We start from the raw sequence: 27,859 nt of genomic DNA on the forward strand, positions 1-27,859 counted from the left end.
AGCAGCCAGAACTGTGTCAAGCAGCTGCTTCCACAACCGTGTCTTACCTGACAATCATTGATTTTAAAGTTGTCTCCACACAATTTATAACAGTTGTTAACAGAGTACTCTGTAACCTAACATTCAGCAGTGAACCAAGTTCAAGCACAAAATACAACCTCCAGGGCCAACTTGTTCCAAATCCCCTATTCCTGTCACAGTTACACCCTAAGGCAGTCCTTTAGATCTCCCTTCTTTCCTACTTGTTTTTGACCTCACACAGCTCTTGGTTACATTTGGGAACTTACTTCTGAAAACATTATGCATTTCTTAAAGAGTCACTTTTATTTTTGTTTGTGTTTGTGTGTGTGTGTGTGTGTGTGTGTGTGTGTGTATGATGTATGTGTTCAGGTATCCACAGAGACCAGAAGAAGGCTTCAGATCCTTTGGAGCTGGAGTTATGGGTGGTTGTGTGCCACCGGATGTGGATGTTAGAAACCAAACACTGGTCTTCTGGAAAGGCAAATGGTGCTCTTAACTGAAGAGCCACCTCTCCAGCTCTTTACTGTACATTTAAAGGCACCATTCCACCACAGTCAATCACCCTGCTTAAATCTCTCCTCTTTTGGAATGCATTTTCACTTCTTTGCTTTATTTAAAGTTATTTTCTTCTGAGTGGCTTCCTACTTAAATGGAGGTTGTTCTGGTTTCTCCACCTCATTACTGGGAGCAAATCTCCTATCCCTTGTTGCCAACCTTTAAGACATTATTCTTGTATCCCTGTGCAAACTTTTCTCCCATGGAAACTATGATCATCTCTTCTCTAAGTCCATCAAGCACTTGCTCCTAGACACTCTCATACTTATTAGAGACTCTGATTCCATTCTTCGTATTTTTCTGTTGTCTTTGTCTGTCATTATCCCAGAGGGTTTTAATAGAATCACCGGTTACTTCATCTTTACAAGTTCTCACCATGAAAAACTCCACTGCTGTATATCTGAACTCTTTGTCAGTCTGCCCAGTTGAGGATCCATATTTGGCCTTGCCACTCATTGGCAGTGGACCAGATTCAAAGCTATCCATGCCAATATGCCACTTTCTGATTGTGAACACTTTTGCCCAGCTTCAGTGGATGTGGAAAACTTTCCCACACTCATGACTTGCCTCTGTGGAGTAGGCACAAGCTTGTTAGTCTATTTGCAGATCAGAGTCGTGTCATCACGCTCTAGTCTTATGAGACCTTGCCTTGCAGGAGCCTGCTGTTTGCAACACTCTCAACCCTACAATAATGCAAACTTTACATTCTCATTACTAATGAGAAAAAAATCATATAAGCATACATGTTGCCACCTAATAGAATTGGAATATTTTTGGATTTAGGTCTTCATTTCCCCCTTGTTATTTATTACTTTGTTCTGTTCTCTTATTGGAAGAATTCAGTATGTGCTTTTTTTCAGAGTGTAAATAAGATATTTTCTGATTCTATACAGTAATGAAAGTCTTCACTTTGTCTTTCAGTTGGATAGAAAATTTGCTAGATATATCCAAAGCCTTAGTTTCTTCTTTCAGCTTTCAGGGAGAAAATCCTGAGTTGACACACAACACTATGTTGTAGATGGAAATTCTTTTTATTTCGTTACAAGTAAATCTCAGATTTACCTATTTTAGAATTCTAGTATTTTCTGTTTATTTCCAGAGTTCACAAATCCTGCAAATTCACCAGAATATGTGTTTCTTTTCTCATTCCTGCTCTACTTTAGTCCCTTTTATACCTAGAAACTAAAGGTGTTTAGTTTTTTTTTTTTTTCAAAATGAAGCATATTTCTTCCTATCAATTCTCTTTCTTTTTATCTGTCATTTTATTTTTCACATTCAACAAATATCAGATCTCCTTTTCTGGTACTCATGGTTTTTTCATATTCTCTACATCTCTTGATGTCCTCTTTGCTCAGACATTTCTTTTTCTTTTTAATTAATTGATCCATTGATTTACTTTACTACAGTTTCTCCTTCCTTTTCTTTCCAAGCTTTTTCCACTCACCTCCCCCTGCCTTAACCACTCTTCCTCCCTTTCCATTTAGAAAAGGGGAGGCCTCTTTTATCAACCAGCCTTGGCATATAAAGTTACAGTAAGACTAGGAGCATGTTCTCTTATTGGGACTAGATGAGGCATCCCATTTAGGGAAAAGGGCCCAAAGTCAACCAACAGAGTCAGAAACAGCTCCTGGATCTACTGTTAAGAGACCTACATGAAGACCAAGCTACACAAGTGTTACATATGAGCAGATGGCCAAGGTCAGGCCCATACATGCTTTCTGGTTGGTGATTCAGTCTCTGTGAGCCCCTATGGGTCAAGGTGAGTTTGATTCTATTGGTTTTCTTGAGGTGTCCTTGACCCCTCTTGCTCCTACAATTCTTCCCCGTCTTCTGCAGGATTCCCTAACCTCTGCCTAATGTTTGGCTGTGGGTCTCAGCATCTGTTTCCATCAGTTGCTGGGTGAAGTCTCTCTGTTGATGGCCATGCTAGGCTCCTGTCTGCAAGTATAATAGGAAATCTTTAACAGTGTTAGGTGTGGGCTTCCTCTCGTGGCATGGATTTCAAGCTGGACCAGTCATTGGTTGGCCATTCCCTCAATTTCTGCTCCATCTTTACCCCTGCACATCTGGTAGGCAGGACAAATTGTAGTTGAAGGCTTTGTGGCCGTGTTGGTGTCATAATCCCTCTATTGGAAGTCTTTCCTGGTTACAGGAGATGGCCTGTTCAGGCTCCATATCTCACACTGCTAGGAGCTTAGCTAGGGTCATCCTGATAGATTCCTGGGAGTTTCCATTGTCCTAGTTTTCTAGCTTGTCCCTGATATGGTCCACTCTCCACACCCTATTCCAGTTGTCTCTCCCAGTACTCTCTCCATCTTCCCACAATCTGATCCTTCCTCTTCCTATCCCCACCCCTAACTCATCCAGTCCTCTCCCTGCCCCATTCACCCACAATTCTATTGCAATTCTATTGCCCCTTCTGAATGAAATTCAAGTGTCCCCCTTTGAGTTCTCATTATTTAGCTTCTTTGGGATTGTAGCATGGTTATTCTTTACTTTAAGGCTATCCTTAATATCCACTTATGAGTACGTGCCATATTTGTCTTTCTGGATTTGGGTTACCTCACTCAGTATGATCTTTTCTAGTTCCATCCATTGCCTGCAAATTTCATGATGTCATTGTTTTTAATAGCTGAGTAATACTCCATTGCGTAAATGTACATTTTTTTCTATCTAATCTTCAGTTGAGGAACATCTAGGTTGTTTCCAGTTTCTGCTATTAGGAATAAAGCTGCTATGAACATAGTTGAGCAAGTGTCCTTGTTGTATGGTGGAACAGCCTTTGGGTATATGCCCAGGAGTTGTATAGCTGGGTCTTCAGATATATATATTTCTAACTTTCTAATAAACCACCAAATTACAAAGTGACTGTATAAATTTTCATTCCCATAAGGAATGGAGGTGTATTACCCTTTCTCCACATCCTTCCCAGCATGTGTTGTCACTTGAGTTTTTATTTTAGCTATTATGATGGGTCTCAGCTGGAACATCAGTCATTTTAATTTTCATTTCCCTGATGGCTAAGGATTTTGAACATTTCTTTAAATGCATCTCAGCCATTAGATATTCCTCTGTCAAGAATTCTCTATTTAGATCTGTACCCCATTTTTAATTGGGTTATTTGGTTTGTTGATGTCTAGTTTCTTGAGTTCTTTATATATCTTTTTTTATATTAACCCTCTGTCAGATATGGAGTTGGTGAAGTCTTTTTCCATTCTGTAGACTACTGTTTTGTCCTTTTGGCAGTGATTTTTGCCTCTGGGAAAGCAGGTGTAGTCGTAGGCAGGAAACATGGAGGTCAGGGGATGGGGTGCAGACTTAGAGGCTGTTAGATGTGCTTTAAGGGGAGTCAGGCATGGAGCTTGGGGAGGAATCTACCTGGAGTGTCTGGAGCTGGCCACTATAGTATTTCTTTTATTCTTTCTTCCTTATCATAATTATAGATTTCATTATGAATGTTCTGTCATATTCAATATTTTGCTCTTTAAAGGGGATGTTTTTAATTCTTAAAAATTACTCTGTCTCTAAGGGTTCTTTTCATAATGAGCACTACTTCTTGGATGACACAATGTTCCATATTTCTCTAAGGGAATTGCCAGTGAATTTTTTAAAAAGACATTTTCTTACTTTATTTTTGTTTCATCCAAGATAAACTATGATCTCATCTCAGTTCATTTCTTTTTGTTTTTCCCCCAAAATACGTGTTAATCGTATACTACTTGAGTATAAGTTTAACAGAGGCTTAGATTACTTTAAGTAGAAGCTGGTGGGGCAGTGTTGTAATGGTGAAAGAGAGATTTTATACTTAACATGATGAAGTAGGTGGCATATATCCACAGCAGAGTTCTTATTATATGTGAAGCCATAAAGGAATCAAGTAAAGAAGCCAGGTTCATTTGATGAGCAATGAAGATTCAGTTCTAAAGACGAAGGGCCTTTTGTGAAGAAGGGAGCTGATTTCAGTAGTTCAGTTTCTACTTTTCTTTGGAAATTGTTATTCCAAAGAATATTCCAGAGATGTTGTTAGCTTGGTTCTAGACCAAATCCTCTCATCGCTCTCATTTTTCCTGCTCCCATCCTCACTTTGGGAAGGTCTGCCTGTTTGTGTAGCTTTTTTAATCATTATGTTTCAGAAGATTTCTAACTTCCACAATGATTCCTTCCCCTAGAAAATTCCTCCTGAAACCTGCTCAGGTTCATCCAAGGACTCATGCTAGCAGAGTACCACCCTTCCTTTGCTTCAAAAGGCCAACCATTCCTGATGTGCTCCCCATGAGTCATGATCCCTTGACAGCAGGCTCCACGTCTCCACGTGTGCACTCTCACTATTGTTAACTTACTTTTTAGTCAGTTTCCAAAAGTCTTTCCTTACCTTCCACTGCATACATAACTGAGACAGGTATTTCATTAGATCCCAGGAGTTAATTCCTCAATACAGTAGATAGTTCCTTAAACATCCTGCATAAAACATTATCTTGACTCAGGTCCACTGTGGGGATCGTGTTCATGAAAGCTGATGGAAGGAATTGAAACCTCCTCTTTGACAATAATAAAAACATTGACTCCTAAGGCAAGGCTTTGCCAAAGGATGTGTATTGATACAACTCACGGTTATGTACCTGGCAACCACCTAAACCTCAGGTGTTCACTACTGTGAATTAAAACAGAACTGTAACTTCTAATATATAGCAGAATGGCCAAGGTTCACATTTTTCTTGTACTTCTGCCACAGTGTAAAATCATATTAAGTGTAAAGGGAAATACATTCCTGTATTAAAAGCCAACAGGTGCTTAATCTTTGTAAATATGACTTACAATTGACACACAAGACTCTACAGCCCTCCCCCCCACACTCATACATTAGGAAATATGGAAGCCTTTATGCCTTATTCATGTTTATCAAAATGTTCTAAAACACACATACTTCTCAGAAAAATGTCCCCCAAAGACATCTCTTTGCATTGTATCTGTAGTATAAGATCACATAAGGCAGTTTAATTATTTTATGAGTGCTTTGAGACATTTTCAACTTCTCAGTCCTACATGGTAGATTTAATAACTTGTTTCTTTCAAAGCTTCATAGTAAGAGACTAAAAATTAACCAATAACACCCATCCCTTCAGAAAATTTAACCTCAGTGTTGGAAAAAGAGTAAACTTCTCTTTGTAGAATTTTGAGTCTACAAACTATGTCAGAATTTTTTTTTCTAGTTACTAACATAACATCAGCTTACATGCTTTCAATAGTCAAAGTTAAGTGGAAACTAGACCTAGACAAAATTTGCCTATAGTCTCAGCACTTGGGAGTCAGAGAAGGATCATGGCAAATTTGAGGTCAGCTTCTTTGATATATGAGCTCTGGGTTATCCAGAGCTATGCAATGAGACCCTGTCTCAGAAAACATGACATAAATAAGCAAATGAAAAGACAGAAACTAGAAGGAAAGTAGGTTATAATTCAAAAAGACTAACTTATGGCAATTTTCAAATGCTTCACATTTATTGGTATGTATTATATAATATTACATAATTATGGGAGAAGTTGATGCTGATTGATATTTTTTTCTGAGACAGCATTTTTTCTGTGCTGCTTACTGTCCTGGACTCACTTTGTAGGCCAGGGTAGCCTCAAACTTCCAGAGATCCACCTGCCTCTGCCTCCTTGAGTCTTGGGATTACAGAAATGTGCCACCACACCCAGCTTGCTGATTGATTGTTTTTTGTTTTTGTTGTTGTTAAGTGTCATTTAAAATAAATAGTATTAAGAAATTTCAGATATCTAGTATGCTTCAAAAATATGAGCTTTGCAAAAGAAAATAGAAGGGTGTTTTGTTTAACAAAACAGATCTAACCATCCTTTAAGATTGATCTCCTTCGATAGCAACTAATAACCTTTGTAATTTAAGATCCCTAAGACGATTCTTGAAATAAATGTCACGAATTAACTAGAAAGCTAAAACTTCTATTTCAGTACAGGTACATTGTATCACGTTTTATTTTCCTTTTACCCACAGAACCCAAAATAACTCGTCCACCTATTAATGTAAAAATAATAGAGGGATTGAAAGCAGTTCTACCATGCACTACAATGGGCAATCCCAAGCCATCCGTGTCCTGGATCAAGGGGGACAGTGCTCTCAGAGTAAGTGATTATTGTATTAAAATCTATGTATAAGACACCATTTTAAAAGGTTTACGTTTTATTGTGTGTGTGTGCGCGAGTAAACATGCAATGGCGGGGGGGGGGGTACCCATGGAGGCCAAAAGAGAGTATCTGGATCTGGAGTTGCTGATAGTGTGAGCCACCTAATGTGGGTGCTAGGAATCAACTCCAGTCCTCTACAAGAGCAAAAGGTACTCTTAATGGTTGAGCTCTCTGAACATCTGTTTACATACTAACAGACTTCTAGTGTATGTTATATATATTTATATATAATATAAATATATACATAAATGTTTATATTTTATAATATAAATACATATTTATATTATATATGTATTATATATTTATATTATATATGTATATCAATATATATGTGTGCATTAGCCAAACTTAAATTCTTCTATTCCTAATTATGCACACTCACTCTAGGCATTCCAGTAGGGACTGGCTTGGAGGCAGAAGCGATAGAAATCAGCAAAATTAGAGATAAAATGGGGGCAGAGCCAAAATAAAGCAAGGTTTGTTCTTCTTGATCAGTTGAATTATTGTTGTTGTTGTTGTTATTATTATTATTATTATTAGTAGTAGTAGTAGTAGTAGTAGTAGTAGTAGTAGTATTTTAACATTGATTGTTTAAGACCTTAGGGATAACAAAGCTGAACTAACACTCAAGTTTGAGAACTGACAATTTTGAGAAGAAAAGAAATGAGGATTGGAAGGAAGAAAATGGTAGAACACATGAGAAATTAGAGCACAGAGACTCTGAATGATGCATAGAGACAAACACATCTCAGTAACAAAGAGTTGGATTAAAGCTGTGTTGTTTGAAATGGAGAGATGGTTTCATGGGTCAGCAAGCTTGCTGTGTATGAGAGCCTGAGGTTGTACGCAACAACATAAATATGACCCTGTAACCCTCCCAAACCTGTGCTTTGGGAGGAGGAGATAGGAAGATTTGGGGTTTGCTTGCTGCCAGCTAACCTTACTCCAAGCTCAGTGAAGACCCTGTCTCAAAGGAATTAAGTGAAGAGTAATAGATCAGGACATCTTATGTCCTTCTCTTGCCACATACACACACACATGTGCACACACACACAGAGACACAAGATGCGCTATTCATTGGCTTAGCTTGTACTGCTTTTGTGTATTGTCCACAAGCTTACTAATAAATTGTTATTCTGCATGGCTTTGTCTCACCTAAATATAAGATGACAGACTCCATCCCCATCCTACCAAGTTCAGCACACTCCATGGGATACATAGTTGTCATGATAGGTCAAATAATTGAGACAAATTATAAATTTGATGAGCTTTAGCATCTATAATGGCAATACTTACACTCCCTGGCCTTTTGTTATAAGTCTTGGTGGATTTTCTACAATAAAAGTTAAAGGTGACTGGCTCTGTGTATGTTACTGAAGTTATAGTGAATTAAAAAAAGAGAAGAGAAATTCATGGAGATAACCTAGAACCCTGACAATGCAGCCACTTCTGATGAGAACTGATAGACTAAGATCAGAAAGAAGGAGAGGAGGACCTCCCCTATCAGTGGACTTGGGGAGGGGCATGCATGCAGAAAGGGGGAGAGGGTGGGACTGGGAGGGGAGGAGAGAGGGGCTTATGGGGGATACAAAATGAATAAAGTGTAATCAATAAAAGTTAAATAAAAAATTTAAAAAAGAGAAATGTCACATCTGAACTCCAAAAAGTAATTTTAAAATTCTTTTTAAAAATTCATTTATTTATTTTATTAATTACAGTTTATTCACTTTGCATCCCAGCTGTAGGCCCCTCCCTTGCTCCCTCCCAATCCCACTCTTCCTCCCTCATCTCCTCCCATGCCCCTCTCCAAGTTCACAGATAGGGAAAGTTCTCCTCCCCTTCCCTCTGACCCTAGTCTATCAGGTCTCATTAGGAGTGTCTGTATCATCTTCCTCTGTGCCTTGCTCCTTCCTCAAGGGAAGGTAACCAAAGAAAAATTCTTAAAGGATATGTATTCTCCTAAGGATAACCTAAGGATCTATGGTAAAGCAGAGCAACTGAAAGCAATGTTTTAAAGTTTTGCCTTGATTTATGTTTTATTTTGGGGGTTGAAATCAGGGCTGTGTATATGATAAGCATATTTTCTATCATTGAGCTATGCCTTCCCTCCAGCCCCAAAGTGCAGTGCTTTCAATTAAGCAGATGCAAGCATGACTTTTGGAAGTCGTGATTACTGTTGTGTTCTAATGAGATGAGAAAAAGAGAAAAAAAAATGTATGCAATCTCCTGAGGTCCTTGAGACAGTTAATTTAGATCATCTTGATGGTCTCAGTAGTATATGTTACTATGCATAGGCAGGACAGAGGATGGTATTTTGGGTGTTAGGGACAGTGATAAATCAATGAAATAAGGCAAATGTGTCTTTGACTGAGGCTGTTTTCAAACTCATGCTCCTGTCTTTTGGCAGGAAAATTCCCGAATTGCAGTTCTTGAATCTGGGAGTTTAAGGATCCATAATGTGCAAAAGGAAGATGCAGGACAGTACCGATGTGTGGCAAAAAACAGCCTGGGGACAGCTTATTCCAAGCTGGTGAAGCTGGAAGTTGAGGGTAAGAGGCAGCATGCATCAACATGGTGCGTTATGCCCAGAGGGTCATGCCTGGAAGGTTGAACTTTGGACTGAGAAAGACATGGTATAGGAAACTATGCAGAGAGGCAGAGAGCCATGGTATTAAAAATCATTTTCTATCTATTGCTCCAATTTTTGTTAAGTTTGACCATTGCAGCCAACAAAATTCATGAAAATGCTAAAACTATGACACCGTTTTCGTGCGTCTTGAACAATTCTCTTGTTTGTGTTTGGAGACAACTGGTTTTATCTTTTAATGTATTTGGATTGAATTCTAAAAATAGGAAGATTGAAAAAATTAATCTTTTTAAAATTATAGCTTCACAAAAGATGAGTAAATAAGATAATGAATGAAACATATAAAACATGGTCCTAATTCTGTAATTCATGTAGCAATTAATGCTTTGAACATAGTAATATGTTTTTTCATATTGAACATGAACATAGTAAATGAACATAGTAATGTTTTTTCATTACTTAGCTAATAATTACTGGAAAAAATCATCATTGAGAATTCAGAATACAAACAGATTTTAGTGTTTTATTCTTTTGCTCATCTGCTTCTTTACCTAAACTTTTTTTTTATCACATTTGGTTTAAAAATAAGAATTAGGATTCAGATGGGAGAAGAGGTAGGGAAGAACTAGGAGGAGTGAAAGGGGAAAGCACGATCAGAATATACAATGTGAGAAAAAAATATTTGCAGTAAGTGGGGAGAGAAAAGGAACTTTCATCACTTCTGTGCTAAGTGAGTGACATGGGTCCTTACCAAATCTTCCTTTTAGGAGCTGCAGATTCAACAGCTTTGACTTTTTTTCTTCTCTGTAAAATCGAGTTTAAGGAATTAGTAAGCTATTGATTACTAATTCAGCAGTCTGGCCTTGAATGTACTTCACAGAAGATGACTACAGGTTTTTCTGCATTTATTTTCCTCTTTTGACGATAAAATGTTGGAGTAGACATACAAGAAGAAACAGCAGTTAAAACAAGGAAGGTTTTGATGGATCCCAGATCTTTGTACCATCCCATTCTGCTTCAGCCAAAATCTATATTTCCCTGCAATTTCCCTCTATTGCTTACTCAGGCTTTTATTAAAGTTATTTTTATTGCCTGAGAAGACCTATGTCCCTTTTCTCACAGCTTAAATGACCTCTTTTTTCATATTTGTCTCTAGTTGAGGCAACATTTTTATGCTTTATTACACCAAGTGTTCATAAAATCTCCATTAGGAAATAGCAAATAATATATATTATATATATAATTTATAATATATACATATATAATTTATAACTTATACATATATAATTTATAATATATCTCAGATAAGAACATATATATAAGCATAATTCCTGATATAGTTGGTATAATTTAATACCTTTTAAGTTATCAATTCTATTTAAATATTAGAATACAACTCTGACATTTTTTCCCAATGAATTCTAAATAAATATACAACTACATTCAGAAACCTATTCAGACATGCTGAATACCTGCCTGGATTTGGGATTGCCTTGAATGCTATGTAGAATGAATGTTATTCAATTGTATAAAATTCCACAAAAGATTCCCGTATCAAACTCAAGCTTTTGGTCTTCCCCGATATTAAAACGCATTGCTTCAATCTGGCTTAGGGAAAGTCTCCACCAATATTAATTCACTGGAGCCGGTTACACAGTCTGCTCTTTCCTTGCCAGTTAGTTGTGAATCAAAATAATGGAATACTGCTTCCTTCTTCCTAACATTGAAATGATCATGCTTGTTGACTTGACTGTTAACATATGCTGGAGGTTTTATTAAAATTTGCTCTTGCTGGGAGCTCATGCTAATGCTTGAAGCTTCTCTAACAATTGGTAAGAAAATCATTTCAGCTCCTATGTTTATTCTATGTCTTTTACTTCTGATCAAAATACTCAATATATGTGACTTACTGTTGCTGGTCCACAATAAGCGTATGAGAAATGATATCTATCATGGTTTTTATTGCCATGAAGACATAAAATCCACAGTAAATCTGTTTTAGCTCAGGAAGTTCCAAAACGTTGATTTCTTTTTGCACAAAGATCTGGGTATATGCACAAGTTACAATTCAGATAGAACCTACTCAGTGAGGCGTCAGCTCAGACTACAACTCAAAATTCACGGAAACAAGATAGAGAAATGATTGAGAGGAGCCTCAAAGTACCTTCAAATGCCCGCTGGTCCTGAAGAGGTGAGGGCTGAAGGTAAGGCTGGACCATGTCCAGTTGGAACCATATTCAACATTTAGTAACTGCGTGTTAGTTATGGCCTGGCTCTTTTGAAGCACCACTCTATACTGCTGTTTGAGGCTGTTTTATGCTTACTTCAGATGGGCATGCCACTGGGAGCCTCTAGCCAAGGAAAAATATGCCAGGCATGTCACCACACTAGGTACAGTACAGTAAGTCCATTTTAGCTGCCATAACAAATATGAAAGAAACATCCTGTCACGTGGATGTAAAACTCTCTTTTTAAATTACCTTCAGGTTTCCAGGTCTCTAAAAGAACAAAGGGAGTCTCCCTGTATCAGATACTTTACTGTTCATTTGACAAAACACAATGACCAAGGAAACTTATAAAAGAAAGTGTTTAATTTGGCTTACAGTTTCAGAGGGCTAGAATCCATGATGATAAAGCAAAGGTATGACAACAGGAACAGTTGAAGGCTCACATCTTGATTTGTAAGCAGAGAAGGCACACTGGGAACAAAACTTCAAAGCCCAAAGGCCAGTGAGACATCTCCTCTAGCAAGGGCATACCTCTTAATCCTTTCCAAACAGTTCCATCAACTGGGCGGGCATGTACTCAAAGGTTCCTATGGGAACTTAGGAACCCATAGGTTCCTATGGAGGCCATTCTCATTCAAAACACTGAACTACCCTTTCTGTCTTCAAACATACAAAATTCCTGATGAAACTCAACCTGGTGTAGCATGTATGTCTTTTAAAAGGGATGGGATGACTAGAATGTTGAAATGTGCAATGGATGCTAAATGCTTTGCATGGAGTATCTTGTATACTTGTCACTCAGAGTGGCATTTGAAATAAGAAGCTCCTATACTGTGCCATTTTAGGAAATAAAAAAGTGAGAATGACTCACTTACACAGGATCACACAGATGGCAGAATCTAAGAAATTGAGACATTTTTCAATTCTGTCTCTTCTATTAAAGAATGAGAGAGTTCTTTGTGACATTATCTAGAGTAGCATCAGGATAGAAGAGAGAGAAGAAATCAGGTTCCCATATGCACAGAGAGAAAAAAGTGTGTGTTGGGAGGAGGGAGTTGTTCATATATCCCCTTGGCAAAAAGAGGTGAGCAATCAAAATAGGGAACAATTATAAATACTGACCATGTTAAAACATCATAAGAAGGAAATTTTGCTCATAGAGAGGAGGGGGAGCACAGACAAAGGAATGAGGTACTTTGGCACACACAAAGGTTGCATCAAGGGTTCAGGTGGAATTACAAACTTTATACAGAGGGAGACTACATGTCCTGTTTTTTCCAGGACAGTTCTGTTTCACACCTGTTGTCCAAGAATGATTATTAATAGAATCCTACCATTACTTCCTAAAGTATTGAGGTTTCCATGATACGTTATACATTATACAGCTGCTTTCCTTAAGGACAGAGAATTTTCTTCCTTGGAGTAAGAAGGGAAATAGGGACGTTTTCCGATATCAATCAGTTTATAAATCAAGCATAGTGAATTTAAGAAGGCTGTTTTCATGGTCTCTGTTTCCTTTAGGAAGTAGATGGTAGGTTATCCTCTGTAAGGAGGGCATGGTGGGGGCAGGGAAGGCAGGGGTAAGGAGAGTGGAAAGATTTTAAAATAGCTATGGGATGGAAAAGATGACTCAGAAGGAAATGTGGGATTGTGAAGCAACTTTAAGGCTTTAGCAGAGTACAGGGTCATGAATATGGAAGGAGAGGCATCCTCTGTACGGCCCAGGCACGCCCCTCCCCAACTACTTGAATTTCGATCTACTCTACAGATACACATTTAGTTTCTGTTATGTTTAAAGGCAAGACATGAGTACTGGAATCTTGCCAGAAAGGAGAATAGAGCAGAAGAGAATATTCCCCAAGAGGGTAAAGCAATGAATCCCAGAATCATTATACATGAAATTCAAGTAGCATAGCATCTAAACAATGAATCTAGGAGGGTTGAAACCTGGGGTTAAATCTTATAGCTCCAGCAATAGGTCAGATATGATAGTACCTTCCCACTATAAAGGCTTAGAAATTCAGGATTAGCTACACAACTCACAGGGATGAAATATAAGTATCTGGACACCAGAAATGATTAAAGATTGAGCAACTTTGTTAGTGGGCTCCTGAGTATGTTCTCTGTTGCTATGAGGCAATGGGTCATGTGCCCATTATGTCTTCCAGTTTTAAGATCTATAGAGAAGAGGAAAAAAGGTTTTGGACCCTATGAGAAGTAGAGGAAATCACTGAGACCTTTGTTTAAGGCTGAGAAGCACAGTGATGGCCAGGAAAATTCATGGGCACACACAGACATGGGGCATACACACACACACACATACACACACACACACAGACACAAACAGACATAGGCACACACACACAAAGACATGGGTGCACACACAGACATACACACACACACAGAGGCACACACAGACGTGGACACACACACACACACACACACACATATATGTAAAGACTTGTCTGTCTTTACCTGAATTCCAATTATGAGGGAATTAAAAAATCAGAAAAAATCAGGTGTCACACATGGTATATACTCACTTATAAGTGGATATTAGCCATATAATATGGGATAAACATACTAAAATCTATACTCCTCAAGAAGCTAAACAACAAAGAAGACCCCAGGAAAGATGCTCAATTCTCATTCAGAAGGACAAATGCATTAGACATCAGAAGCAGGAGAAGACAGGACAGGAGCCTACCACAGAGGGCTTCTGAAAGACTCTACTGATTGAGGCATTGAAGCAGAAGCTGAGACTCATAGCCAAACTTTGGGCAGAGTGCAGGGAATCTTATGAATGAAGGGAGATAGAAATACCTGGAGGGAAGAGGAGCTCCAAAAGGAGACTAACAGAGCCATAAAAACTAAACCCTGGGGACCCTGAAGAGAATGTTACCCCAACCAAGGATAATGCCTGGAGAGGACCTAAAACCCCACCTCAGATGTAGACTAGAGACTTAGTCTCCAAGTGAGATCCCTAGTTAGTTCCCTAGTTAGTCAGGGACTTTATCTGGCAGGCTCTCTGATCACTGCCCCCACCAGGGTGGGGGGGAGGGGAAGAGGAGCAGCCTTGCCAGGCCACAGAGGAAGACAATGTAACCAGTCCTGATGAGACCTGATAGGCTACTGTCAAATAGCAGGGGAGGAGGACCTCCCTTATCTGGGGAAGGGGCATAGAGGGAGAAGAGGGAGGGAGGGTGGCATTGGGAGGAGATGAGGGAGGGGGCCACAGCTGGGATGCAAATTTAATAACTTGTTAAGAAATGATTAAAAAAAGATTAAATGGAATAAATATCAGTCATCTTCGAAACATATTAAACACTCAGAGCACAGAGGTATGGTATTAAATTGATACAGCAACACAGTCTAGGGAATCCCTGGTAGAATAAATTAACATAGTGTCAGTTCTAAGTGAAATGTTTAACACGAAAAATATGCAAAATGTAAGTGGGACACTCAGGGGGACACAGCGTTGTGATGGATGAAGAGTTTACATTAATTGTAGGTGTGTAGGAAGAAGGGACTCACCTGACTGTGGGTCAGCACAGTACACAAAGGAATTCAGTTAACAGAGTAACATAGCAGAGAACATAAGTGAATATGGAGGAATAGAAACAAAATTTATGTTTCCTGTTTAACATTGCAACCTGGAGGAGAGGGGCTCCTAAAGGCCCCACCCCTGCTGAATAGCTATTGGCAGTGGATGGCTGTTGGAAATGGAAAGAGGCTTTCCTTTCAGAGAGTGAGGGGTCATGCTTCAGGGGATGAGCCCACACCCATGCAAAGAACGGCATCATTAATTAGACGAATTGTGAGACTTAAAAAAAAAAGTCAGAAGTGGATGTGAAGTCAAAAGTAAGCTGGATATGAACAAAATATATTGTATATATGTGTGAAGTTTTCAAAAATACGTCAAAAAGTATTTTAGGAGGATGAAAGGCAATTTTGAGAAAGATAGTTTTAATAAATGAAAATATATAACAAATGAAATTGAAATCTGGTGGATGAGTAATGATATGGTAGAGACATTGAAATCATTTACTCATTAAAGAAACCATTTGAGGAAGAGGGACTGCCTCTGACATAATCTGATTGGCCTGCTCTTTGATCACCTCCCCCCTGAGGGGGGAGCAGATTTACCAGGCCACAGAAGATGACAATGCAGCCACTTCTGATGAGAACTGATAGACTAAGATCAGAAAGAAGGAGAGGAGGGCCTCCCCTATCAGTGGACTTGGGGAGGGGCATGCATGCAGAAAGGGGAGGGAGGGTGGGATTGGGAGGGGAGGAAGGACGGGCTTATGGGGGGATACAAAATGAATAAAGTGTAATTAATAAAAGTTAAATAAAAAAAAGAAAACATTTGAGAATTTAGACACCAGTGCAACTACATTTAAAAAGGTGGAAAAGATGAAATAAGTTTAGAAATAATGAAAAGTATGGAAGAGGAATACAAATAAAATAAAATCTAAAAATAATAAATAAGAATATTTTCAAGAACACGACTGAGAATGTATACAGAAGTGATGTAAGACTTAAATCCTCAAGAAGGCCAATGACATCAAGTCCTAATCAGTCAACAGGGGCAACTTTATCTAGGCACATCAGAATAAAATAAGAATTAGATGTTATCAAAATGTTGAAGAAAAGATAAGTTACATACAAAGAACAACACACAGAATGGCCAAGCAATCACTTTCAACTTACCTGATAAATTAGGATAGCTTACTGGTGTCTTTTAGGGGGAAAAAAAATAAACCTTTAAGATGTATAGAAATTTTTCTTAATAATTTAAACTCGGGAGGCGGGGCAAGATGGCAGCGCCGGGAGGACTCTCATTCTGAGGAGCAGCACAGCAGGATTGGCACAGTGACCAGCAATCAGAACTCGCGGCCATAAAACACAAGTGGTTGTGTTTCTCAGGTGAGAGGATACCCCACGGTGGGGGATTCGATCAGCTTTAACTCACCCGGCAAAACCGCGGAAGAGATCCCCGTTCCGCCAGGCGCTTGGTCGCCAGCCCAGAGCTACCCGCCAGCGCGATCTGGTCACGGTCCCAGACTGAACTGTGGGCCCACAACACCATAGACTGGATCTCCCAGTCGAGAGATAACCCCACGGAGCAGGAAACAATTGGGACCGACCCCAGGTTACCCAGACATCCCCTGGAAAAGACTCGGGTTCCGCGGGTGCCCCAGGAGCCAGCCCGGACCCAGAGCCGGGAGGGACAAAGGCGCCTGCCTGCACAGAGCCCTGCCTGCGCGCGTGATTCGCCGCCTCAGATAGAACTGTGGGCACCAGGGCAACAGGGCACCAGACTGCGTGTCTCTGGCAGGAGGAAACCCCCAGCGGAGGGGGTCAGCAGCTCTAACGCTTAGGACACCCAGCACCAAAACACTTCCTGGACTCACGCAGACTCTAGTGCAGGCAGAAGCGCTGTGCTCTGCCGCCATTGTTGCGTTCCCCTGGGGCACTGGGACACACAGCTGCATTCTCGGACCTGCAGGAGTCGAAGAGCCATTACAGCAGCCCTCAGATACTGTGCCAGGGATCGGCCAGTTGTCCCTGGCTGGACTGCCAAAACTGTAGGAATCCCTGATCCTTCAGGGGGGCTGCACCCACAGCGTCTGGACCAGAGCAGTGCCTGTAGCCGCCATCCCAGACAGAGACACACAGCTTCTGGTCCAGAGTGAGGCACCCAGCCTCCAGACCAGAACAGTGCCCCCAGGTGCCAAATCAACCTAGGTGCACATTCTCCAGGTCCAGAGCAGAGCAATCAGCCTTTGGCCCAGAGACTTGCTGAGTGCACCTCCCACTTTCTCAGACAGAACTGTGCGCCCCAGGATAACAGACTGAGTTTCCCTGTTGGGAGAAAACCCCATAGCTAGGGAATCAGCAGTTTCTTCAAGAGGACTGTACATGGAAATTTAGTGAGCAGCAGCACACTAAATTTATAACAAGAAACCCAGCAGTGGGGCAGCTGTCTTGAGAAATTTTATGGGTAAGAGGAGATCCCCCCCTGCCTAACATAGACCACAGCTACTACTCAGGGCTATAAACCTGAGGTGAGCAGTGGCATCTCCGGAGAAACACTGGCCATACAGTGACCATAACCAAAAATCAGAGAAGGACTCCTTCAGGAAAAATCATCTTCCGGCCAAGGGGATACTCCCTACCTCAGGACTCCAGGAAGCACAGAAACTAACAGCCAAAACCTAAATCAGCCCAATGGGTAGAGGTCAGCGTAAAGGCTCAACCAACAAAAGACAGAGCAATATGGCATCTCCAGAACCCAGCCATCCAGGGGCGAACAGCCCTGAACAATGCAGCATAATAGAAAATCAAGAAGAGGACCTTACATCTATGTTGATGAAGAGGATAATAGAGGAGACAAATAAAATACGTAAAGAATTAGAGGAAGATAAAACCAAACAGATCATGGCTATCCGTAAAGAAATGGAGGAAGATAAAGACAAGCAAATTAGGGCCATCCGTGAAGAAATACGGGAAGATGCAGCCAAACAGCTTGTGGCCTTCAGAGAAGAAATAATTAAATCACTGAAAGAAATCAAAGAGACAGAGTTGAAGGAACTAAAAGAAAAAGAGGAAAATACAAGCAGACAGGTGAAGGAAGTAAACAAAACAACTCAAGACCTGAAGATAGAACTAGAAAAATTAAAGAAAACACAAATGGAGGAAATAATGGAGAGGAAGAATTTAGGGAAGAAAACAGGAACTACAGAGGTAAGCATAACCAACAGAATACAAGAAATGGAAGAAAGAATCTCAGGTGTAGAAGATACAATGGAAGAAATCGATGTATCTGTCAAAGAAAATGTGAAATCCAAAAAATTCCTGACACAGACCGTCCAAGACAATATGAAAAGACAAAATTTGAGAATAATAGGAATAGAGGAAAAAGAAGACTCCCTTCTCCAAGGCCCAGAAAATATTTTCAACAAAATCATTGAAGAAAATTTCCCCAAGTTAAAGGAGAAGCCAATAAGGATACATGAGGCCTACAGAACACCCAACAAATTTGACCAGAAAAGAAAATCCTCCCGCCACATAATAATCAAAACAGGAAGTATACAGAACAAAGAAAAAATACTAAAAGCTGCAAGGGAAAAAGGCCAAGTAACATATAATGGCAAACCCATTAGAATCACACCTGACTTTTCAACAGAAACTATGAAAGCCAGAAGGGCCTGGACAGATATCATGCAGACCCTAAGAGAACACAGATGTCAACCCAGGCTACTATACCCTGCAAAACTCTCAGTCCTCATAGACGGAGAAAACAAGATATTCAATGACAAAAACAAATTTCAACAATACCTACACACAAATCCAGCATTACAGAAGACACTGGAAGGGAAAATACAACCCAAGAAAATTAGCTTCTGTCAAGAAAACACAGGAAATAATTAACCTTACTACAGCAAAACAAAAAGCAACCAAGCACACAAACTTATGAACACAGCCAACATCAAAATCAAAGGATCTAACAGCCACTGGTCATTAATCTCTCTCAACATCAATGGACTCAACTCTCCAGTAAAAAGACACAGATTAACAGAATGGATACGTAAACAAAACCCAGCAATCTGTTGCATACAAGAAACACACCTAAGACACAAAGATAGACATTACCTGAGGGTAAAAGGTTGGAAGATGACTTTCCAAGCAAATGGACCCAAGAAACAAGCAGGAGTAGCCATTCTAATATCTGATAAAATAGACTTTCAACCAAAAATAATAAAAAGAGATGAGGAAGGACACTTCATACTCATCAAGGGAAAATTCCACCAGGAAGACATCACAATCCTGAACATCTATGCCCCAAATACAAGAGCACCCACATTTGTAAAAGAAACATTGATAAAATTTAAACCACATATAGATCCCCACACATTAATAGTGGGAGACTTCAACACCCCACTCTCAACAAAGGACAGGTCAACAAAACAGAAATTAAACAAAGAAACAATATCTCTGACAGAGGTCATGAATCAAATGGACCTCACAGACATCTACAGAACTTTACACCCAAACACAAAAGAATTTACCTTCTTCTCAGCACCTCATGGAACCTTCTCCAAAATAGACCATATAGTTGGTCACAAAGCAAGCCTCAACAGATACAAGAAGACTGAAATAATCCCTTGTATCCTGTCTGATCACCATGGAATAAAGCTGGACTTCAACAACAACAGAAATAGCAAAAAGCCTACACACTCATGGAAACTGAACAACTTGTTACTAAATGACAGCTGGGTCAGGGAAGAAATAAAGAAAGAAATTAAAGCCTTTCTAGAACTCAATGAAAATGAAGACACAACATACCCTAACTTGTGGGACACAATGAAAGCAGTGCTAAGAGGAAAGTTCATAGCACTAAGTGCCTTCAAGAAGAAATTCGAGACAGCTCATTCAAGCAACTTAATGGCCCACTTAAAAACCCTAGAAAAAGAAGAAGCAGACACACCAAAAAGGAGTAGACGGCTGGAAATAATCAAACTCAGGGCTGAAATCAATCAATTAGAAACAAATAAAACAATTCAAAGAATCAATGAAACCAAGAGCTGGTTCTTTGAGAAAATCAACAAGATAGACAAACCCTTAGCCAAGCTAACTAAAAGGCAGAGAGACACCACCCAAATCAACAAAATCAGAAATGAAAAAGGGGACATAACTACAGACACGGAAGAAATCCAAACAATCATTAGGACTTACTTCAAAAGTCTATATGCCACAAAATTTGAAAATCTAAATGAAATGGACAATTTTCTTGATCGATTTGACTCACCAAAGCTGAATCAGGACCAGGTAAATCAACTAAATAGTCCTATATCCCCCAAAGAAATAGAAGCAGTCATCAAAAGTCTCCCATCCAAAAAAAGCCCAGGACCAGATGGCTTCAGTGCAGAATTCTACCAGACCTTCAAAGAAGAGCTAACTCCAATTCTCTTCAAACTATTCCACAAAATAGAAACAGAAGGAACATTACCAAACTCATTCTATGAAGCCACAATCACCTTGGTACCTAAACCTCACAAAGACTCAACAAAGAAAGAGAATTTCAGGCCAATCTCCCTTATGAACATTGATGCAAAAATACTTAACAAAATACTTGCAAACCGGATCCAAGAACACATCAAAGATATTATCCACTATGACCAAGTAGGCTTCATCCCAGGTATGCAGGGGTGGTTCAATATACGGAAATCCATCAATGTGATCCACCATATTAACAAACTGAAAGAAAAAAACCACATGATAATCTCCCTAGATGCTGAAAAAGCATTTGACAAAATCCAACATCCATTCATGTTTAAAGTACTGGAGAGTTCAGGGATACAAGGCACATATCTAAACATAGTAAAGGCGATATACAGCAAGCCTATAGCCAACATCAAACTGAACGGAGAGAAACTTAAAGCAATCCCACTGAAATCAGGGACAAGACAAGGCTGCCCACTGTCTCCATATCTCTTCAACATAGTGCTGGAAGTCCTTGCTAGAGCAATAAGACAGTCGAAGGAGATCAAGGGGATACAGATTGGAAAGGAAGAAGTCAAATTATCACTATTTGCAGATGATATGATAGTATATATGAGTGACCCCAAAAACTCTACCAGGGAACTCCTACAGCTGATAAACACCTTCAGCAAAGTGGCCGGATATAAAATTAACTCAAAAAAATCAGTAGCACTCCTGTATACAAAAGACAAAAGGGCTGAGAAAGAAATTAGAGAAACAACACCATTCACAATAGCCACAAATGACATAAAGTACCTTGGCGTAACCCTAACCAAGGAAGTCAAAGACTTGTATGAAAAAAATTTCAAGTCTCTGAAGAAAGAATTAGAGGAAGATATGAGAAGATGGAAAGATCTCCCATGCTCATGGCTTGGCAGGATTAACATAGTAAAAATGGCCATCTTACCAAAAGCAATCTACAGATTTAATGCAATTCCCATCAAATTGCCAACACAATTCTTTACAGACCTGGAAAGAAAAATTCTCAACTTTGTATGGAATAACAAGAAACCGAGAATTGCTAAAACAATCCTCTACAATAAAATATCTTCTGGAGGTATCTCCATCCCTGATCTCAAGCTGTACTATAGAGCAACAGTTATAAAAACTGCATGGTACTGGCATAGAAACAGAATGGTGGATCAATGGAATCGAACAGAAGACCCAGAAATAAACCCACACACTTACGGACACCTGATTTTTGACAAAGATGCCAAAACCATACAATGGAAAAATGATAGCATCTTCAACAAATGGTGCTGGTCCAACTGGATGTCTACATGTAGAAAAATGAAAATAGATCCATACTTATCACCCTGCACAAAACTGAAGTCCAAGTGGATCAAAGACCTCAACATAAAACCAGACACATTAAATCGGCTAGAAAAAAAAGTGGGGAATACCCTAGAACTCATTGGTACAGGAGAAAACTTCCTGAACAGAACACCAACAGCACAGGCTCTAAGAGCAACAATCAATAAATGGGACCTCATGAAATTGAAAAGCTTCTGTAAAGCAAAGGACACTGTCATCAAAACAAAGCGACTGCCTACAGATTGGGAAAGAATCATCACCAACCCTCTATCTGACAGAGGACTCATATCCAATATATATAAAGAACTAAACAAGCTGAAAAGCAACAAACCAAGTAATCCACTTAAAAAATGGGGAACAGAGCTAAAGAGAGAATTCTCTGCAGAGGAATATCGAATGGCAGAGAAGCACTTAAAGAAATGCTCAACCTCATTAGCCATTAGGGAAATGCAAATCAAAACAACCCTGAGATTTCACCTTACACCCATCAGAATGGCCAAGATGAAAATCTCAAGGGACAACACATGCTGGAGAGGATGTGGAGAAAGGGGAACGCTTCTCCACTGCTGGTGGGAATGTAAACTGGTACAACCACTCTGGAAATCAATCTGGCGCTTTCTCAGACAACTAGGAATAGCGCTTCCTCAAGATCCAGCCATACCACTCCTAGGCATATACCCAAAAGAGGCGCAAGTACACAACAAGGACATTTGTTCAACCATGTTTGTAGCAGCTTTATTTGTAATAGCCAGAAGCTGGAAACAACCCAGATGCCCCTCAACTGAAGAATGGATGCAGAAACTGTGGTACATCTATACAATGGAGTATTACTCAGCAATGAAAAATAAGGAAATCATGAAATTTGCAGGTAAATGGTGGGACCTGGAAAGGATCATCCTGAGTGAGTTGACCCAGAAGCAAAAAGACACTCACGGTATATACTCACTCATATAAACATACAACATAGAATAAACCCACTAAAAGCTGTACATCTAAACAAACTAAGCAAAAGAGAGGACCCTAACTAAAATGTTCAATCCCCATCCTGAAAGGCAAAGAGGATGTACATCAGAAGAAAACGAAAATAGGAAACAACCTCGGAACCCGCTACAGAGGGCCTCTGAAAGCCAGAAGAAAACAGGAAACAACCTTGAAACCTGCCACAGAGGGCCTCTGAAAGCTTCTGCAGTATAGACTGTCAAAGCAGATGCTGAGCCTGATGGCCAACTGATGGGCAGAGTGAATGGAATTTTATGTAAGAAGTGGGAAATAGTAAGAGCTGGAGGGAACGGGAACTCCACAAGCAGAGCAACAGAACAAGATAATTTGAACACAGGGAACTTCCCAGAGACTCATACTCCAACCAAGGACTATTTGTGTAGATGACCTGGAACCCCTGCACAGGTGTAGCCCATGGCAGTTCAGTGTCCAAGTGGGTTACATAGTAATGGGAAGAGGGACTGCCTCTGACATAATCTGATTGGCCTGCTCTTTGATCACTTCCCCCTGGGGGGGAGCAGCCTTACCAGGCCACAGTAGAGGACAATGCAGCCACTTTTGATGAGAACTGATAGACTAAGATCAGAAAGAAGGAGAGGAGGACCTCCCCTATCAGTGGACTTGGGGAGTGGCATGCATGCAGAAAGGGGAGGGAGGGTGGGATTGGCAGGGGAGGAGGGAGGGGCTTATGGGGGGATACAAAATGAATAAAGTGTAATTAATAAAAAATAAATAAAAGATTTAAATTAAAAAAAAATAATTTAAACTCTGACAATTTATCTAACTAAAAATGATATAAGTTTATGTTTGAGATTAGTTGCTACAAAGTTGCATATAATAACAAAAATAAAAATAATTATAATGAATGTTAATAAAAGACTGATGAAATTCTACCCAGCCACTGAAAGGAAGTGAAACAGATTTGTATGTCTAAGAATATCCACCATATAAATTCTGAGCTTCATTTTCCTCATCTCTAAAATACAAATAAAAACCCCACCCACATCTTAGGTTGCTGTGAGCATTGGTTAATAAAGGTCCTTGGTGAAAAATACATAATTATTTCAGCTTTATTATATTTCTTTTTTAATATGTCCTTGCACAGGGGCTTCTATATACTTGAAAAATAGTTACCTATATAATATTTTCATAAGTGAAAAATAAATTAAAAACCAGCTAAATGCAAAGTTAACAGCCTGCATCTCTGTTTATAGAATTATAGAATATGTGAATTCCTTTAATTCTCCAATTTAAATAGTTGTACACTTTTTGAACTTTGTTAAAGAGACTTTTTTAATTAGAAACAGTTAATATACATGTTCATGCTTTGAAAAATTATATCTCCCATGTGTTGTACTGCTCTGACAAGGCATCAATAACTTTTCCATTCACCCATGTGATGTTTTTCAGTCTTCTTGTTCCATGTTTTTCTAAAACAAACTCAAGGATAGGGACAGTTTAGTTAAATGCCCTTGATCCAGCCTAGAAATTCACTTGGCACTCACAGTACCTGCTTTCAGTTGAAGAATACTGGGGTTGAGCAGAATATAAAATTCTGCTCTTTCTCCAGTAAGAAAATCAATCCATGAAGACATCCTGCCTGAGATCTGCAGAGAAAGTAAATAAAGCTTTCGAGATAGAGTAGATGAAGGGGGTCTTAGGATAGATAGGTGAATGCCTGGATTCTCCATGCATTTGGCTCATTTTCTGACAAGCAGAAACCCGACAGTTTGTTAGGATTCTCCAGTGGTTTGGAGGCTCCAGCCTGAACATTTAGTTTGAGTTCTCATTTTTTCTTATCTTTTTAATTAATTTATTTATCTACTTTACATCCTTGTTTTAGTCCCCTCCATCCTTTTCTCCCAGTCCTGCTCTCTCTCTCCCCTATGTACCTACCCTATTCCTCAGGAAAACAAAGACCTCGACCCATCCACTCCAGTTCACCAAGTAACATAAGGACTGAATTTGTCTTCTTCCCCTGTGGCCTGGAGTGGAAGTCCCACCAAGGGAAAGTGATCAAAAAGCAGACAACAGAGCCCACGTCAGAGACAGCCCCCACTCCTCTTACTAGTGGACCCACATGAAGCCTGAGCTGTCCGTCAGATGGTCTTTGGTTGGTGCTTAAGATTCCACAGGCTCCTCTGGGCTCTGGTTAGTTGGCTCTGTTAGTCTTCTTGTAGAATTCTTGTCATCTCTAGGTCCTTTTACCCTGGCACTTTCTTAGAAAACTGGGGAAAGCTCTACCTCAAGACCCAGCTATACCACTCTTGGGCATATACCCAAAAATGTTCCACCATACAACAAGGACATTTGCTCAGCTATGTTCATAGCAGCTTTATTTATAATAGCCAGAAACTAGAAACAACCTAGGTGTCTCTCAACTGAAGAAAAGATAAAGAAACTGTGGTACATTTACACAATGGAATACTATTCAACCATTAAAAACAAGGAAATCATGAAATTTGCAGGAAAATGGATGGAACTAGAAAAGATCATCCTAAGTGAGGTAACCCAGACACAGAAATACATACATGGTATGTACTTCCTTATAAGTGCATTTTAGCCATATAGTACAGGATAAACAGACTACAATTCACAGAACCAAAGAAGGTAAGTAACAAGGAGGACTCAAGGGAGTATGCTTAAATCTCACTCAGAAGGGAAAATAGAACAGACAGATGTAGTAGGAGGAGAGGGAGTGCAGAGAGAAATAAGGGTGGAGATCAGACCTGAGGAGAGTAGAGGTGGGAGAAGAGAAGGCCTGAAGAGAAAAGAGAAACTGTGGGTGGGGGCATCTCTGTGATAAGCTAGAGACCTAAATCAGAGTAGGCCCCTGGGATTCTAGCTGAGACTCCTAGTAGCTGGGGCTGTGGAGACTGAAGAGGACACTGTCTAACTAGACAAGACTCATAATGGAGGGAGGAGAACACCAACCCACCCACAAAAGCTTTGATCCAAAACTTATCCTTCTTACAAGACCTGGAGTGTCAGAGATAGAACAGATAGAGCAGAGATTGAGGGAATGTCCAACCAATGCCTGGCCCAATCCAAGACCCAACCCATGGATACTCAGCTATTTGCAGACAGGAGCCTGTCAGAATTGTCTTCTGAGAGGCTACACCCAACAATGGCTCAAATCAGATGCCGAGACTCATTAGCCAAACATTGGGCGAAGAAGAGGGAGTGTAGTGGAAAAGTGAGGAGTTCTGATATTTCTCTGAGTGCTCTCCAGCTCCACTGGCTACTGTCTTGTAGCAAAAAGGGAAATAGAAAACAAGTGTAAGCTCCTGTAGAAAAGTGGAGTGCTTTTCTAAGTGAGACCTGTGGAGTACAGTGATTAGACTGTGACAGGAAGTCTGTTGTTTCCCGACTTTCACAGTCATCTGTGAAAAGAGTCATCTGCAGAAAAGAGCTAGCTCATTACTGTGACCATCCCCCTATGGAAAAGTGACTCGTGTTTCTGGGTCTTCTGGGAAAATGGATACATCCAGGGAAGTCTGCTTGACCTATTACACAAACCCTAAGATGCTCACTTTTAGTATTTTACTGTATTTGGGTCATAATACAGAATTACTGGCTTCTTACAATCAGGGATGGCTGTTTTACTCCCTTGCTGCATACTTCAGTGCCTATTAAATGCATCGATCTTACAGATGCTAAAGGAAGCTAAAGAAAATCATACCTGCACCGTGACTCTCAGACTTTAGCTGCAGTCATCCCTTAACTATCTCCTAATATGAAAAATGAGTATGCAGCTATCAAAAGACGTATGTTAACCATGCTATCTTATAAGGCTATCTTATTTTAGACTGGAAGATATTCTTCTTTATGTCATCACTTATTTTAAGTTATGCAGACTCAAGAATTCTATTTTTCCCCAGTAAAATAATGCTATGTAATGTTTTCATCCTCACAAAATTGTTATCCATATATTGTTTTTGTTCGATTGAAATCAGAGACATAGTGCCTTTCCAGTGCTATATAGTAGAGACTGTTTTTTTCTTCAGGGATGATCCTGTCTGTCTCTCTAATCAGCTCTACATTTTACTTAAACATAGTTCATAGCCAAGGAGTGAGCCAAAGTGTTTCTTTGTGTATCTGAAAGTTTTTCTCTGAGTTATGGGTCCCAGGGAAATGAGAGCATAAAGTGCTGATGTGAACAGTAAGGCTGGCTTTCAAGATCATGTGGTCAGTGGGGGACAACTCTATACAGGGCAAGACTGAACTTCTGCTCTTGTTACCCTTTTAAACATTTATTTTTTTATTTTATGAATACATGTGTGCTTAAGTATATGTGTGTAGATTTCATGCTTGCAAGTAAGGATGGATTTAAGAGGAGAGTGTCAGATCCCCAGAGCTGGAGTTACAATCAGTTGAGAGGTTCTGGGTGCTAGGAATTGAACCCAGGTCCTCTGCAAAAGCCTCACTTGCTCTTCACCTGTGAGCCATTTCATCAGCCCCTTTGCTTTTATTTTTAACCAGTAGTTAATATATCTCTCTCATAGTATTTAATCTTACAGAACTGAAATATTTTGAGTATGATTCTGTATTTTTTTTTTTCTGGGTTTTGTGGTCATATGGGTCTTTGATACAAGCTTTTTCATCTTGGGAAAGTCCCTGCCGTAATGTACATTTTTTTTTGTTTCTGTTTTGTTTTGTTTTTGTTTTTTCTTTCCTCAAGGTTTTGACTTTCCCATGTGTAACGGGATTTATCTACCCGTCACTGAATACAGGGATATAGATCTTACCGCACCATGTAAATATCACACTCACATGAGTCCTATTAGGTGAAGAAAGGCATGGAGAGTCCTCGATAAATGGATGCTAGAATGTACCAAGATCCCTGGTGATTGCATTATCTATTGCGACCTGGCTCTTTTCTGGCATTTTAAACCACGGAGAAA

At 39.7% G+C, this 27,859-nt stretch overlaps 1 protein-coding gene across 5 annotated transcripts in view; it reads left to right on the forward strand.

Annotated features, from left to right (window-relative positions):
- Positions 1 to 27,859, forward strand: part of Musk (muscle associated receptor tyrosine kinase) — a 107,668-nt gene that overhangs the window by 17,198 nt on the left and 62,611 nt on the right. For all 5 annotated transcript variants that reach the window (XM_055605347.1, XM_055605350.1, XM_055605348.1 and 2 more), the window contains exons 4-5: positions 6,589 to 6,716; positions 9,187 to 9,328. In XM_055605347.1, coding sequence (XP_055461322.1) covers positions 6,589 to 6,716; positions 9,187 to 9,328 — 270 coding nt within the window. The remainder of the gene's footprint in view (positions 1 to 6,588; positions 6,717 to 9,186; positions 9,329 to 27,859) is intronic.

The sequence above is a fragment of the Psammomys obesus genome, unplaced genomic scaffold, assembly GCF_907164565.1.
Source record: "Psammomys obesus unplaced genomic scaffold, mPsaObe1.curated_primary_1811, whole genome shotgun sequence".
In the NCBI taxonomy this organism is placed as follows: Eukaryota; Metazoa; Chordata; class Mammalia; order Rodentia; family Muridae; genus Psammomys; species Psammomys obesus.